This window comes from Galeopterus variegatus, unplaced genomic scaffold (assembly GCF_000696425.1).
Source record: "Galeopterus variegatus unplaced genomic scaffold, G_variegatus-3.0.2 Scaffold1153, whole genome shotgun sequence".
Lineage (NCBI taxonomy): Eukaryota > Metazoa > Chordata > Mammalia > Dermoptera > Cynocephalidae > Galeopterus > Galeopterus variegatus.
Genome location: NW_007727264.1, coordinates 429,029 through 446,377, shown reverse-complemented (window position 1 = coordinate 446,377; position 17,349 = coordinate 429,029). Strand labels below are relative to the sequence as shown.

Here is a 17,349-nt window from a genome sequence, read left to right as displayed (position 1 = left end):
AGTATGGAGGGCTCATTAGCAGAAAGGTAATGATTTTGTGAACATGTATAGACATTTTACTGAAAGGTTTAGTTATTCCAGTGATTGATGGTAAACCGCACTAAGACTTTCTTTTACAAATTGCATAAAAAAATCTGAGCAAAGGATTAAAAAAATTATAAAATAATTTCCCAAACTGAGAGGATTACTAAACAAATTAAAATTTTAATTTAATTTAAGACTTTTGCTTTAAGTTTTATGCAGTTATTTAAACTATATTTTTATAAAATAGAGTCTGTCAGCCCAGATTTTCTAGAAAATGGAGCTTGTGATCATTAATTTTATGTGTTAACTTGATTGGGTTATGGTGCCTACTTGTTTGGTCAAATTCTAATTTTGATGTTGCTACAAAAGCATTTTTGTAGACATGATTCACATTTACAATCAGTTCATTTTATGTAAAAGAGATTTCCCTTGATAACGTGAATAGGACTCAACCAATCAGTTGAAGGCCTTAAGAGCAAAAACAAAGGTTTCTTAATACAAGAATTTTGCCTCAGGATTGTAACAAAAATCCTGCCTGACTTTCTAACCTATGAGCCTACCCTATGACTTTTGGGCTTGCCAGCTCTTACAATTATGTGTCAATTTCTTAAAATCTCTCTAGATAGATAGAGATATAAATCTCTCTCTCTCTCTCTCTCTCTCTCTCTCTCTCTCTCTTTCTGAGAAATCATATTGGTTTTGCTTCTCCGGAGAACTCTGACTGATACAGAACCTGAAGCAAGGATTAAGAACTATCATTTTATTTGGAAAGTGCAAGTCCATGGCAATTAAGGTTAGAAAACATGGAAGTGCAGCAAGCATAGATACAGTGCAGTGCGATGTGTTAGTGCCTTCTAAAAGGTTTAGTTATTCCAGTGAGTGATGGTAAACTGCACTAAGACTTTCTTTTACAAATTGCATAAAATAATCTGAGCAAAGGATTAAAAAAATTATAAAATAATTTCCCAAACTGAGAGGATTACTGAACAAATTAAAATTTTAATTTAATTTAACTTAAGACTTTTGCTTTAAGTCTTATGCAGTTATTTATATTTATATAAAATAGAGTCTGTCAGCCCAGATTTTCTAGAAAATGGAGCTTGTGATCACTAATTTTATGTGTTAACTTGATTGAGTTATGGTGCCTACTTGTTTGGTCAAATTCTAATTTTGATGTTGCTACAAAAGCATTTTTGTAGACGTGATTCACATTTACAATCAGTTCATTTTATGTAAAAGAGATTTCCCTTGATAACGTGAATAGGACTCAACCAATCAGTTTAAGGCCTTAACAGCAAAAACAAAGGTTTCTTAATACAAGAATTTTGCCTCAAGATTGTAACAAAAATCCTGCCTCACTTTCTAACCTATGAGCCTACCCTATGACTTTTGGGCTTGCTAGCTCTTACAATTATATGTCAATTTCTTAAAATCTCTCTAGATAGATAGAGATCTCTCTCTCTCTCTCTCTCTCTCTCTCTCTTTCTCTCTCTTTCTGAGAAATCATATTGGTTTTGCTTCTCAGGAGAACTCTGACTGATACAGAACCTGAAGCAAGGATTAAGAACTATCATTTTATTTGGAAAGTGCAAGTCCATAGCAATTAAGATTAGAAAACATGGAAGTGCAGCAAGCATAGATACAGTGCAGTGCGATGTGTTAGTGCCTTCTAGAAAACACATCAATGTCTCCACAAAAAGAAGAGCCAGTATTCAGAGATCTCTTCTGATACTTTAATCAGTTTGGACTGCTATAACAAGATAATATGGATGTGTGGCTCAAACAACACAAATTTATTTCTCACAGTTCTACAGTCTAGGAAGTAAGTGCAAAATAAAGGTTCTGGTCAATTTGGTTCCTGGTGATATTTGTCTTCTAGTTTGCAGATGGCTACAGGATCTTTCATGTCTTTTCCTACAAGGGCACTAATCCCAACATGAGGGCTCCATATTCATTACCTAATCACCTTTCAAAGATCCCCTCTCGGTGGCTCAAACAACGCAAATTTATTTCTCACAGTTCTACAGTCTAGGAAGTAAGTGCAAAATAAAGGTTCTGGTCAATTTGGTTCCTGGTGATATTTGTCTTCTGGTTTGCAGATGGCTACAGGATCTTTCATGTCTTTTCCTACAAGGACACTAATCCCAACATGAGGGCTCCATATTCATTACCTAATCACCTTTCAAAGATCCCCTCTCAAAATACCATCACATTGGGGATTAGGATTTCAAAATACAAATTTAGAGGGTGTGCACCTTCAGTCCAGAGCACGTGATAACTGAGGATATTCAATGACAAAGACAGGGCACTAACTAAATGCAAAGACCTTCATGTCCCTAGTGGACAACTTATCACACAATCTGTTAATAAGAAAAAATGAAGTGTGTGTAAATTTCCTACAGTAAGGGAGAATGCTACTGTGACAGAGTTCTTGCTGCATCTTCAAAGAGGGATGCTAGAAGTGGGATTCTGGGATCAAATGGTTTAAGGTGGATCTTTCAACTGGGTGACTTGATTGGGATTGAGCAAATATATTGTAGATAGTTGAGAATTTGTGGATGTTGCAGAGAGAGGGTACTGACCTGAGTCTCTTGATATATAAACTGTTGCTTAGTTAGGAAGCTGTTTATCCAAGTCAGCAGACTATTGTCTCCAATAAATTAATCTATAGGAATTTCTTGAAGCATACAGTGAAATGATTTATTGTTTTAATCTTACCTTTTCTGAGCAAAAGTTTCCTGAAACAATTAAGTCACATTGACACGGGTGGTCTAAGGCATAATGTTGAACAGATGGCCTCAGCTGTCATTTCCCTTCCTCCTATCCTTTCTCTTTGGCTCAGACAGAAGAGGGGAGCAGCACTTTGGTGGAAAACAAGGAGGACTAAGGAGATTAAGAAAAAATAATCAAGCTTTTCCAAACCACTGGTGGCCTGTGGACGTGAACTGAGGGAAAAGAGAGAAACTCTTTCATTGCTTTAGAAGTGGTTTTTAATTTATAGTGGATTGGACTTGCATACTAACAGGGAATAAAATGTTTCTTAATATTGTCATATGATTATACATCTGCTTATTGTATTGTTCAGGGATTCAGGGAAGTTAGAGCCCTCAGATCAAGTGTGAAGTTCAGTGGTATTAAAATAATAAAGCAGTTTTCTAATTTTGCCCTACTGAGTTCAGTGTGCTTAATACATTAGTTAAAATCTAAGATAACTACCTGATAATTCCCAGTTCGCTCTCAATGAGTCTTATATATAGGTCTGACATAATAATTGACTTTCTGATCAAAGTAAGGAAAATAAATTATACTAAATTTAATTCATGGAAAATTTCATGTTATTATTTATCATTTCTTCATTTTTGTCATTTTTTTGGCTTACTTAAAATCAGAATAAATATCATGAATATGGAAGCTATGACAGTGCATCTCTCATATCTCCCACTTCAGGGAGCATTACTGACTGACAGCTCCAGCAGCCAATCTCTGAATCTACCACCACATTTGTGAGAAGGTCAAGCTGTCCTCTTCTTGCTCAGCAGATGAACTTGGCTGGTATACTAAGGCAGGCCCATTTCTGTGAGATGTGACACTCTTTTGATGGCTGATCTGCCAAAATTTTCTTAGAAATGCCCTGAAAAAATTTCTTCTAACTTTACCTTCCTTCCTTCCCTCTCTCCTCTGCTGGGGTCAGACATACACCACAGTGAATGGCTTTCCTAGACCTCTCCAACTACCTCTCCATTTTCCCTCATTGGAATTTTCTCCAGTAAATCCCTTTCATGTCTAATCCCATTTGGGGGCTGCTTTTCAAAGGACTCCAACTGAAACAATAGGTCAATAAGATTTTTATTTTTTGAATGAAGTGGTAACTTACTCTTTCTATTTTCAGTAATGAGTTCTATATGATTTTCTCAGACTTTTTGAAGTCCTTTCCTGTATTATCACTAAATCTTATGTTTTTATCCCCATTTTGTACTTGCCACAATGATAAGTTAAAATTTTATTTGTATGAGCTCCTTGAAGTCAGAGAATTTGTGTCTTTGTTCAGTACAATGCCTGGTATATGAGGGCACTTCAAAAAGTTCATGAAAAGATTTGTATTATCTTTAATTCTATTTTTCCATGAACTTTTTATAAGTATGCTTGTATAGTAGACACTCAATAAATATTTTTTAATGATGTATAATTGAAAACACAATTTTCTGAAGCAATTATATGAACACATGCACTTATGAGGCAACATGAATCTCTCAAGACATATAATATGGCATATATTTAAATTTTCCCCTAAACTTCCTATTGTCTGCCCAACAAAATATTAATGAAACAGATAAACAGCAACAACAAAATGTTTACCTAATGATGATGGTTAAAGGTATGGGATACATTCACTAAATATATCATATTAGTTAAAAAAAAAATGAAATTCCAGAATTCATTTTAGAGAAATAAGTTTATTTCAAATACTCTATTTAAAGTATTCTAGAGTGAAAGAATCCTATGAGTAGAATGAGAGAAATATTTTAGAAAGATGGTAACAGATATCTCATGTCAGATTTAGGAAAGGTCACAAGCCAAGGTTGCTTTGTTTGCAGTAAGTCATTTACTTCCAGGAGGACTGGGATTGTGAGTCGTCGTGCTACAGATGGTTAGCAATCACAGATATTGGACAGGCTGAGGGCTTAATATCCACAAATTGCAGAAATAATCATGAGAGAAAGGAGAATATTCAGCAAATTTATCCAAAAAAGAGGGAGCCACAGGCTGGTTGGTAACAAGTTGACTGGCAGCTCCTGGAAGAAAAGCAAGTTGGCGGTAGAAGCTGGACCCACAGCCCAGAGATTGGAAGCCAGTGTTCCCATAACCAAAAGATCCAAATCCAGTGTTTCCATATCCCAAAGATTTACCATTATTTGTCTGGCAAGGATTACAGATGATGAAATTCTTCAGGCGATAGCAGGACGTCTGGTAGGGTCTGGCCACAGTATAGGATGTCTGGCAGCTGGTGGGCTCACAGAAGGCCTCCTGAAAGCCACTGTAGAGAGGAACCCAACTGGCAGGTGCTGGGAGAACAGACTACATTGCTGGGGTAGAAAGAATTATAGGTGGAAACTGGGTACCCCAGGTAACCTCCAAGAGAGCAGGAGGAGAACGTTCCAGAGCTGCAGTTGTAAGACATGGTGTCAGGAGTTCTGTGTTCAGCTGAATTACAGTGAGGAGTCTGTGAGTGTGAGTGCTACTTTCTACACTGGACACATATACTCTAGCAATGGGTGTAGTAGCATATGCCCATATTAAGGAGAACAGTTAATTAGTCTCTGGTCAAAATGAGATACATTAGCCTTCAAAGACCATTTTTATGAATGCAGACTTTTAAATAAAAGAATTTCATTAGATTTTCAAAGCAATTGTTTATGAAACAATAATGCCATTTTGCATTTATCTAGCTTGGGTAGAATGAAAATCACCATAATTGTATCTATAAGATGGATGCTTTATTCATCCTGTTCTTCAAGATATGAGATCAAATGGGTAACATCGTGAGAATTCTGTTGTGTTTAAAGCTCTTTACACTTTGTAGTCTGTAGAGGACATTTATATTGCTCCAACTTTAGGAACCCAGTTGACAGCAGAAAAAAAAAAAAAAAGAAATTCTTTAGTATCTACTCCTTCTCCCAAATTTTGTGAACCTTACTGAAAAAACAACCCCTAATAGGTAGATGTGCTAATTGAGTGCCTGACACATTTGGGTTTAGTTTTCTTATAGCACAGGTAGCTAAGTCACTCTTGTGTACATGAGTATTTAAGAATGAAGTGTCTGGTATTTGCAGAAGTGCTTTGAAGATCACATTGTAAAAATACTTAAGTCAAGGAATCCCTTGCTCTGAAATTGACTTTTGTCTTGATAGAAGTTGTCAATAACTTGATTATCAAAAACCCTCTATCCCCACAAAATGTATTTTTTTGTCATTTTGATATTATTGAAATGATAGAGGGTAGGATTTTTACTGCAGAGGGAAAAGAAAAGGGAGAAATAAGGAAAGTGTCTGTCCCATGTAGACTTCATAGAAAGATCAAGGATTTGAAGAATTCACAGTTACAAATGACCTTTATAATTTGAAATATGGGTGGGGGAAGGGTATCAGAAGAGAAGATTATGTAAAATAGAAAATGAATGCCTTTGGGACCTCTGATGTGGTTCATGTATCAAGTGGCATATTCTGCCTGGAGGACTAGTATCACGAGAATTTTTCTGGACTCACATGAAGTTCACCATAGCTTACTGTAAATAGAGATAGTGCATGGGTATAGGAAATGGCTTAAATAACCTATGGGAATGGGCAAATATCTTAAGATATTCATCTTCAAAACTGACATACCAGCCAGTGGAAATGAGCTGTGACTCATTCTACGAAGAATTAGAAAATGTAGTTGGAAGTTTTAAGGGAAGATTTAGCTGAAAATCTAAAACAAGCTGCTTTTTCAGGTAATGAAATTTCCATCTTGAGGGTACTAGGAATATCTAATCAGGGTATTGTAAATGGGATTCCAATCTGACAGAAGACTGGAGCTAATTGCCATACTCCCTTCCAAATTGCATATTTTCTGAGTCTAACATTTTTGAGTAGAAAAATTGATCTCCAATCATGTTTCATGTATTAGGGAACATAGTGTGTCCTCTGTTTCTAAAGTAAACAATTTTTATTTATTAGGTTTCTTAATTATGAAGAATCACTCTAGTAGATTTCAAACCTTCCCGTTTCATTTGTCAATAAAATATTGAACATCAAAACATTCACATCAATATTTAACTCATCCTAATTGAATTTGCTTACTTATTTCAATGTCATCCATTCTTATATAAGTTATTTCTGTGGAAGAATATCCTAGGAAATCAGATATTAAGTAATTTGGAGAATTCTTTTCTTAAAAAAAAAAAGGATGTTCTTGCATCTAAATACTTTTGTTCAGAAGTGGAAGGAAAATGGTTTTCTATGAAACAAACAAATCAAACAGCACAGAAGCCACAGCAAGATAAAACTCAATCTCCCCTCTTCCGCAAGGCATCAGTCTTCTTTACACTATTACATAGAGGTCAGAGAACAAGAAAAAATATGACCATTATTTTAGAAATGTTTTAAAACTTGTCAGAAACACCTGAAAATGATTAAAATCAAGGTGATGTATGTTGCTTTCTGAGGCAAAAGAAGAATATCCTTAAGATGCTGTCTTTGGCCCAACACTTCAAGGCAAATAACTTGAAAAACTTTCTTTAGAAAAAAGAAAGTTTTCCAGATTCTAGGAATCCTTTCAGTGGGAAACACTGACTCTGATTAGATAGAAATGCATTAAATATTTTTACCATATTTTTTCTTATTTTTAATGCTTTTTCAGCATCTTAGATGAATAATCTCTAACATTCCAAAACAGCACAAAGCAACTTATAATATTTAACTCATACAACAAATTAAAAATGCAAAATGTGAAAGAAAAGCTAAGAATGGCTCTCAGTAATCTAAATACATTTTTAATCAGGAGCATCAGAAATAAAGAAATCTCTCAGTTAATATTTCACTAAAACCATTCAAATTGAGGTCTAATAAAAAAAATTCTAATGCATATTGCATATCACCATTGCTGTTTTCTGATGACACTATTTCATTAGGTAAGCTTGCCACTTTGTAGCAACAATGAATGCATGTTTTTGTTTCAAAGAAATGACTATGTATAGATGAGCTACATGGCGACTCTGCTAGCCAGATGGCAACAATTTTAAGACAGATTGTGAAAGGGGTATGAGTCATTTTTAATTAAGACAGCTTCCTTCATCCCAGACACTGTCTACCTCTAAATCAGTTCTGAGTTATCCCCTGGGTGACCTTTGGTAAGAGAAGATGATTAATAGCTTTTAAGATTCAATGCTATTACTTGAATTCCAAGGCACAAACATTACTGCACTTTCCAGTTGCAAAACCACAAAAAAGTTCATATGTCTCACTATGATGATCTTTTCAATTCAATTAAAAGGGGCAGGTAATCTGTTTCAATGTGTCATGTGGATGACACACCCAATGATAAGGGTATATAAATGCCGCAGACCAAGAATTGACATTAAAACTCAGAATCTTGTCATCGTAAGTCACGTCTCCTGTCACCATGTCTTACAACTGCTCTTCTGGAAAATTCTCCTCCCGCTGCTTTGGAGGCTGCCTGCAGTACCCAGTCTCCTCCTGTGGCTCTTCCTTCCCCAGCAACCTGTTCTATCGCACTAACCTCTGCTCTCCCAGCACCTGCCAGCTGGGATCCTCTCTCTACAGTGGCTGTCAGGAGACCTGCTGTGAGCCCACCAGCTGCCAGACGTCCTGTGTGGTGTCCAGCCCCTGCCAGACGTCCTGCTTCCGCCCGAGGTTCTCCATGTTCAGCGGTCCCTGCCAGACGATTTCTGATGGGTGTCTGGACTTTGGGTCCAGGGGCTTTCAATCTTTTGGTTGTGGCTCCCCGTCCCTGCGCTTTGGATCCAGTGGCTTCCAATCAGTAGGTTGTGGTCCCAATGCTTTCTCATCCCTAAATTACAGATCTAACTTTTTCCGCCCAACCTACTTCTCTTCTAGAAGCTGCCAGTCTACTTCTTATCAACCAGCCTGTGGATCTTGTGTGTGTGTGTGTGTGTGTTTCATGACAGGTAAGGGGATTGCAACCCTTGGCTTGGTGTCGCCTGCACCACGCTCAGCCAGTGAGTGCACCAGCCATTCTTATATAGGATCTGACCCCACAGCAGGAGCGTTGCTGCGCTCCCAGCGCAGCACTCTCCCGAGTGCACCACGGGGTTGGCCCTTCAATTAATTATTATATCTGGAAGAACAAAAGGCATTCCTCTTTTTCTCACCCTTTCTAAATGAAATAGAATTATCACATATTTTTTTTTTAAAGAGCATATGGTATAATCGCTTGAAAAACAAATTACACTTAGACACAAGAGATAGGACAGTCTACACATTTCAATCTTGTGGAGAGACCTTTGCTGTTCTCACTCAGCCAGAAGTGTTATAGCCTGTTCCATGGCCTGGAAGATGCAGCAAAATTCACAAAGCAAAAAAATAGGTGGATTTAGTAGGAAATGTGAGAATTATGGTTAGGTATATGTAAAGTATGGACCTGAAATTGAGGCTGCCACAGAGCATATAAAAAATAATCTAAATGCTCTTGCTACAGTGGTTTGGCCACAGATAGTATTGTTTAAATCTATAACTACTTATTTTACTGGTTAATAACACCTTTCTTTTTAAAATTTTGTAAAAAAAGAAAAGAATTCTTTTAGGAACAATGAGCCAAAAATAAAAGCCCATTTTTAATAAATAAATAAATAAATAAAGTTGAGTACTGAATTTCCACTACTAAAGCAAGTTGGTGGTGAGGACATAACTTGTACAAAAATTGGGGGACATTCACTATTGAATATGAGGGCAGGTGATATCATTGACTACATGAAAAGTAAAAGACACAATTTTACTGAATCACGTCATTACCTACTTCAAAAGATAGTAAAATCTTTAAGAAGACTGCTTCCAAAGATGATTATTTATTATTAGCAGTTGCAAAAGACATGCCAAGATATTACCGTGATGCATTCATCTTCATTTAGGTCAAATAATTTTTTTAAATCATTTTAACTCATGATAAATCCTAAGTTTTCTTGTGAATGTACAAAAACAAATTCAAGCAATCACTGATGATATGTCTATCCATTAGCAGAAGAATAACATCACCAAGGATTAAATAAGTTAGTTTTATATCAGTATTGTCAAATGCTTCAAATAGAAAATGAATTAATTCCAATAATGGTTTGATTTTTTTTTTGGTTTATTCCAAAGAATACAAGTAAAGCTATGGAAAGTTCATAATATTCTTAAAATAATGCCAATGCTTCAAATAGAAAATGAATTAATTCCAATAATGGTTTGATTTTTTTTTGTTTATTCCAAAGAATACAAGTAAAGCTATGGAAAGTTCATAATATTCTTAAAATAATGCCAATGTAAAGTCATTTAAAAGTTCAAAATTGAAGATAAAATTATTTGTTTTCTCAGGAATAATAAAAAGTACACATTTTAGTGAAGGACAACATCATGGTAAAGACAATAAAGTAAGAATCCTATGAAGAAGAAATACATTTGCAATTGTGGTAAATACAGAACTTGCTATTGTGTACAAACAAACTGCAATATTCTATCAAACAAAGCAGAACCTTTTGTATATATTCTAAGTTATGTTGGCAATCCATATTTTTCCTTACCTCATCAATCACCTTTTTCATCTCTGTCATATTATTGTCTATGAGCCCTTATTTTGTTGATTTTTGAGTCATTATTAGTGTTATTTTATGTAGCAAAGCACATGCCAGAAATTTTCTTCTGTTTCTTGCATGAGCTACATATTCTTTGATCTAGATTCTCAATCTTTCTGCATCCTATGCTACATTTTCATCCTACTACTTTACTCAAGGACCTTTCCATGAGTACACCTTGATTTGCTCTGCTCCCATTCAATCCAAGTCAAAAAAAAATGGGAATCTGTTACAGTGTTAATGAGATGTCACAAGAGTTTGGCAAGGTCACTATTCTTGTTTACATTGTTCAGTATTATTGAAGGGAGAACTTGTTATCTATCGTATTGAATCCTAGATCTGAATAAGCTAAGTGACACTAATAATGATAATTAAAATGAATAGTATGTGTCATAGCACTCGATATTTCTAGCAATTTCTTCCTGAGATGCCATCAAATATTTCTCTATGGATCTATTATTTGGTATAAAAATCAATACAAATGTTTTTTAAATAAATTAGTTCACCTTCCTTCGATCTCTGCCCCTGAACTCTGAATTTATTTTTATGTTTACTTTTTAATATGGATACTACTCATAAGGCTAATGAAATAGATCCAATAGTAGCTTGAATCTATTCAGATAAAGCAGTTCCTATAGTACCAGAAATACTAAGGACTCCTTGGTTAAAAAGGAGTTGAATATTAAAAAAAAAAAATTAGCAAAGATCAACAAAACAAGATTCATTCAAGATATCAAATTATGCTAGGTCTTTGATCTATAAACTTTGACAAGTTTCAAATATTTTTTGAGTCTTCATTCCCTCATGTCTGAGAAGGTCTATAGTATACAATATTTGGCTTTCTCACAGGGATGTTTGAGTATTAAATTAAAATGGTGTATCTGATATCTTCTGTGCCCTCCTATATAACATGCTATCCCCTATGAGCACAGCTATGGTGAACAATTTTACGTAGGCTTCAACACTCTGCATGGACAGTATCTCCCTCAAGCATATGCACCACTTCTTTCACTCTGTACCTACACTTCTCCAAGATCACAACTAGGAAAACAGAAGGAGCCCACTGTAAATCTTCCCTTGCACAGTTATGAGGTTCCAAGAAATTATACATCCTGGACTTTGCTCAGCCACTGGGAAATAGAAGCTGATCGATAAATGCTTCTACCTAATGAACAGATCTTGGGGTGGACAATGCTAAGAGTCATTCTATGTGTTGCTAAATAGTCACCGAAGGATTGCTTCTCAGTTACCCATCATAAAATTCACTCCAAAATGTATGCTATCATGAGATTTTTTTCTCTTTGATTGTTTCACTTTCCATGGTCTCTCATATTTGCTTCCCGGGATCTTGTGCCAACTAACTGTGTGAACTCAAGTCTTTAGCTCTGCTTTGGAGAAAAGGAAGACCCAGATTCAGACTAATGAACACAAATGTTTGTTATACACTGCTCAGGTGTATTGCTCTCAGCTTGGTTGAGGTTGAGCCTTGGAGAAGCATCTCCCAAACTCAATTACTGTCACCTAAGATCATTGTGATTCTCCTTACACAGGCTCAGAGATGAGGCTCAGGAATACTCCACCTGTGAGAGGCAGAGATCCTGGCACTTATGCCAACCAAAAAAGAGCAAGCTGTCTTTCCTGTGAGTTGCTTAAGCTTCATTTTTCTCTTGGCTGAAAATCCACACACAAGTACTTTACTTTTATGTAAGTTTTTCTCTAAGAATACAGCTCACATTATACATTATATCCTGTTCTTGCTGTCTGCATTTCCACCTCATGTACAATTTGTTTTCCAGTATCAGCAGAAATGCGTGTACTTCATTCTCAGGCAATTCTTGCTGCTGTTGAGACAAGTCTGCACATGTAAACTATGGTCTGCCAAGAAACAATTACTTCCAAAGGGTACATATCCAACATCAATGGAAATTTGCTCAAATCTATCAAATTATATGTACCCCAAATTCAGTTATAGAGTTATATTGATTTTTACTTAAATCTTACAAATACTTGAATACAAACACTATAGGAATAATAATAATAATAATAATAATAATAATAATAATAATAATAATAATAATAATAATAATAATAATAATAATAATAATAATAATAATAATAATAATAATAATAATAATAATAATAATAATAATAATAATAATAATAATAATAATAATAATAATAATAATAATAATAATAATAATAATAATAATAATAATAATAATAATAATAATAATAATAATAATAATAATAATAATAATAATAATAATAATAATAATAATAATAATAATAATAATAATAATAATAATAATAATAATAATAATAATAATAATAATAATAATAATAATAATAATAATAATAATAATAATAATAATAATAATAATAATAATAATAATAATAATAATAATAATAATAATAATAATAATAATAATAATAATAATAATAATAATAATAATAATAGTGTAAACAATATATTTGGGTGCCAGATCACATAAATTTATTAGATTAAAATTTTCATTTTCAACTGCTTTTGAACAAAAATTAAATAGCATATAATCTATCAATAGTACAGATATTAGGACTTAATTTTGGGTTAAACAATATATTTGGGTGCCAGATCACATAAATTTATTAGGTTAAAATTTTCATTTTCAACTGCTTTTGGACAAAAATTAAATAGCATATAATCTATCAATAGTACAGATATTAGGACTTAATTTTGGGTTACTCATTAATTTCAGAGTCTTCCAGAAGTTGGTAAGAAGCTGGTGACAAAATAATAAAAGGACAGTGGTAACTGGTAAGAATGGAAACAATGGCTGCACAATATAGAAACTTTGACATCAGTACTCAAAAGGATCTAGACACTTAGCAAGTGGATTGATAGAAGTGAGATCCACAGGTTGGTCATGGTAACTGGTAAGAATGGAAACAATGGCTGCACAATATAGAAACTTTGACATCAATACTCAAAAGGATCTAGACACTTAGCAAGTGGATTGATAGAAGTGAGATCCACAGGTTGGTCTGTAACAAGAATATTGGCAGGTCCTAGAAGCCAGGTATGGTGGATGGCAAAATCTGGGTCTATAACTCAGGCAAGGGAAGCCACAGATGCCATAATTCAGGGATCTGAAGCCGCTGGATCCACAGCCCAGGGAGTGGCAGCTTCTTGACCCAAAGCCCAGAGACCAAGGATAAGTCATCTGGCAGGGACTGCAGAGTGTGGAGGTCCTTGGGCGGTAGCAGGACATCTGGCAGCTGGTGGGCTCACAGCAGGTCTCCTGACAGCCACTGTAGAGAGAGTATCCCAGCTGGCAGGTGCTGGGAGAGCAGAGGTTCGTGCAGTAGATCAGATTGCTGGGGAAGGAAGAGCCACAGGAGGAGCCTGGCTGAAGCAGGTAGCTTCCAAGGGAGTGGGAGGAGAAGTTCCCAGAGAAGCAGCTATAGGACATATTGACAGGAGATTAAGTTCAGCTGAGTATATCTGAGAAGATTTTGAGTTTTAATGTCACCTGGACAGGGACGTTTATATATTCTCCATAATAGGTGTGATACCCAACAGGTTCAACCTTTACATATTTATGTTCCCTCATTTACATATGTGTAACTAAGTATTCTTCTTGTAATTGCAGTTATATTTGAATACTTTTCTGTGTATTGTATTAACAGATGCTATAATTTTGTTGTTACAGCCAAAGCCAATGAACTTCTCATTTACATATGTGTAACTCAGTATTCTTCTTGTAATTGCAGTTATATTTGAATAGTTTTCTGTGTATTGTATTAACAGATGCTATAATTTTGTTGTTACAGCCAAAGCCAATGAACTACTCCTATGTCAGAAATGCTATGACTATTTTACATTATGTATATCCCATTATGGCAAGGAAAGCCTTTCCTTTCCTCTGGCATGTGCTGCCTGCCTCTCCTTCTTTAATATTCATATTTGGCTTTGTTGGTGAATGCTTTCCTCCCAACATTAATTTTCTTCTGGTAAAATGAATCAGTATGTACCCAGATGGGAGCCTTCATGAAAACAGTTCACCTCACCATCATTACTTCCCATTCTCCAGAATTACTTTGTGGTAATTTGGGATGGCAGTAATAGAAAACTAATGCACAAAAGTACTATAATTATTGCAGTGTGTCTCACATCCAATGAAGTGACCAAAAACAGATAAAACAAAGAGACTGAGAGATTGCTAGAAACTGAAAGAGACCTTGCCATATATTTAAAGACAAGGTGATAAAAAAGGACACAATTGACACAGAGTCGCAGAGAAGATCAGTCTGGGCTCATCTCTAGACAGCCAAAGAGCCAAACACTTGTCTGATGAGGGAAGGAAATAAGTGAAAGAAAAACAAAGACTCAGGAATTTCCGACTTTTTTTGTTGCAGTCAAACTATGGTTTGTCTTATCATAATGTCTTCATAATCAAGACTTTTGAAAATTAGCATATTTTATGAATTTTGAGTCCTTCTTATCATTTACACTTATAATTATCCAGTGCTTCTACCCTCTAAGAATGTCTCTAGCTTTTCACAGTATAGGCTTTCAATGACTTTCTGCCACTTGCAAGGCCATGTACCACCCTACATTTTCCTGCCTAAATGTGAAGTTTCTTTCTTTCTCTTTTCCTCTGTAGAGTATATGAATGTTTCTCTCTCATTTTCTCTCTCTCTGTCTCACGCTGTTTCTCTCTCCCCCAATCAATTTTTTTTTGTTTACTGTGTTTGTTTGATTTTATCTTTTTTAATTTGTTATGCTTTATTAACTGTAGATTCAATGTTGAAAAAAATAGTTTGATAAATTTATCAAATTCTTAGAGTGTAACCAGCTACTTTCAACATTCATTCACAAAATATTCTATGTTGAAATACAACTAGTCAAATTATATTCAGGACCAAAAGTAGTGTACTGTCATCATTGATGGAAATATTTTCTTATTTTATTTTCTAATAAAATATAATAAACTTGGAATAATAATGTGAAACATATCAAATATTCTCAATGAAAATGTATGACAATTTAAAAATATATATTTTTAAGGATTTATTTAAAATTTGTTTAAGTAAAATTAAATACATGGCAATTTTTAAAAAAATTATCTAAAAGTAACATAATGTAGACCTTCTAGAGGGAAGAGGAATGAGAAAAGAAGTAAATACACCCAACTCAAATAGCTACTCCATGAGTTCTTTATCTTCTGTTATTAAAGAGCAGAATTTACTTCTCCTTACTTTGTGCCTCAGCACGTAGGTTAATTCCTTATCAATACAGTACTGTGAACACTATTTCCTTTCCATTTTTATTTTTGTTTTAAACACAACTCTTTAAAATAATCTTGAGGCAAAACTTAAATAGTGGGCCAGCCTGGCGGCGCGCTGCTACAGTGCGCCGCTTGAGAGCGCGGCGGTGCTCCTGCCGAGGGTTCGGATCCCACATACAGACCGGTTCCCGCTCACTGGCTGAGAAAGGTGTGGGTGCAACACTGAGGGTTGCAATCCGTTGCCGGACATGAAAAAGACAAAAAGGGAAAACTTAAATAGTAAATGGGGAGCATAAATTCCCTCACTGGCTGAGAAAGGTGCGGGTGCAACACTGAGGGTTGCAATCTGTTGCCGGACATGAAAAAGACAAAAAGGGAAAACTTAAATAGTAAATGGGGAGCATAAATTCATTAGGCAAAACTGGGGGATTTAGTGAATTCATCTTCAGTTACTCCAGTCTCCTTTATTCAAGAATCTGTCTCTGATTCTTCTCTGATCAGTTAATGTGAAAAGAGGTATTCTTCCATTCCTTTTGCCTCTATGTCTCTAAAACTTTGTCCACATTAAGTTGATACAAGTTTAAGAATAATTTGTAAACACCCCAATTTTGTAACAGATTAACCTAAGAGAATGTATTGGCTGTTTTGTAAAATACAGAACTCCATCACTTTTTTTTTTTGAGTAATTTATCAGTAATTAAAATTAGGATATTTCACATAATAATTATGACTTGGGGCTGTTGCATCTAAAGGCTTCTGATCTTTTAATTACAGATTCCCATCACTGAGATATAGATAAAATGTTTTTTGATATTTCAGGTGTGTTTCCAACAGAATCTCATCCATAGTTGAAAGGACAACTTTGGCACTCACCTACTTCTCGAAATTACCTGTCAACTTGTCACTAACAAGCTGGGGAATCTTGCTTTTACTAATTATCTAGTTTAGAACATCCGTAAGCAAAATCCAATACTTCTTAATCACAATGTATTGGTAATTATTGCCACAAAATAAGTTCTTTATTATTTCCAACATAAATGAGAGGGCTTTTGAATTCTCTGTTCTTGAAAATCCATTTATTGGAGAAAGATATCATGGCTGCTTTTTTTACATATGTCAAATGCAAAACTAAAGCACATTTCTCCCTGTAAATGTATTCTTGGTATTTTTCCACAGGGATTTCTTTTTATTAAAATTTTATTAAGTGGGGAAACATTGAAGATTTCTCAATAAGCATATACATGAAGCATCGGGTATGTGTTTTTCTGTAAATTGTCCAGAAACAATAGTTGAAAACATAGATTCAGATAAAAGTTTATTTGGGAGGTGATCCCCGTAAATACCTATAGGGAGTGAAAAAGTGTGACCGGGAGTGGAGGGCAGACAATACAAAGTGCATTATTATGCTAGGTACCGCTGTGAGCAACTGGAGTGCAATCCTACTGGTGCATTCCCTGCACAGGGCTCCGCACTGTCTTGTGAAGTTAAAATGTCCTTGGGCAGAGACTTACAGATGCCCCTGGTAATCAGTATTCAGCATGTACAGATGACTGCCTGTGGGATAGAGGCAGGCTATTGACTGGCGGCTGCTATTGGGGGTGGGGTGTCACTTTGATAATGCCTGGAAAGATAAAACGAAATGAAAAAAACAGAAAGGTATAAAAACATGTGATGAGTTTAGGCCACATTTTAACACAGTGTAAAGCAGGT

At 35.1% G+C, this 17,349-nt stretch overlaps 2 protein-coding genes across 2 annotated transcripts; one reads left to right on the top strand and one right to left on the bottom strand.

Annotated features, from left to right (window-relative positions):
- Positions 1-8,160: 8,160 nt before the first annotated feature.
- On the top strand, positions 8,161-12,236 carry LOC103592463 (keratin-associated protein 14-like). The gene is made up of 2 exons (XM_008575196.1): positions 8,161-8,677; positions 12,166-12,236. Exons 1-2 carry the CDS (start codon positions 8,182-8,184, stop codon positions 12,234-12,236), a joined length of 567 nt encoding a protein of 188 aa, XP_008573418.1. The 5' UTR covers positions 8,161-8,181.
- A 1,117-nt stretch (positions 12,237-13,353) lies between these two features.
- LOC103592459 (keratin-associated protein 13-1-like) lies at positions 13,354-13,865 on the bottom strand. Its single transcript, XM_008575194.1, has one exon. It carries the CDS (start codon positions 13,819-13,821, stop codon positions 13,354-13,356), a length of 468 nt encoding a protein of 155 aa, XP_008573416.1. The 5' UTR covers positions 13,822-13,865.
- Between the last annotated feature and the right edge of the window lie 3,484 nt (positions 13,866-17,349).

Bases quoted from the DNA above. Each gene is read 5' to 3' on its own strand.
- LOC103592463 (XM_008575196.1), top strand. From the start codon at position 8,182: ATGTCTTACAACTGCTCTTCTGGAAAATTCTCCTCCCGCTGCTTTGGA. The intron at 8,678-12,165 runs GTGTGTGTGTGT...TTTGTTTTCCAG, and splicing joins TCAACCAGCCTGTGGATCTT to TATCAGCAGAAATGCGTGTA.
- LOC103592459 (XM_008575194.1), bottom strand. From the start codon at position 13,821: ATGTCCTATAGCTGCTTCTCTGGGAACTTCTCCTCCCACTCCCTTGGA.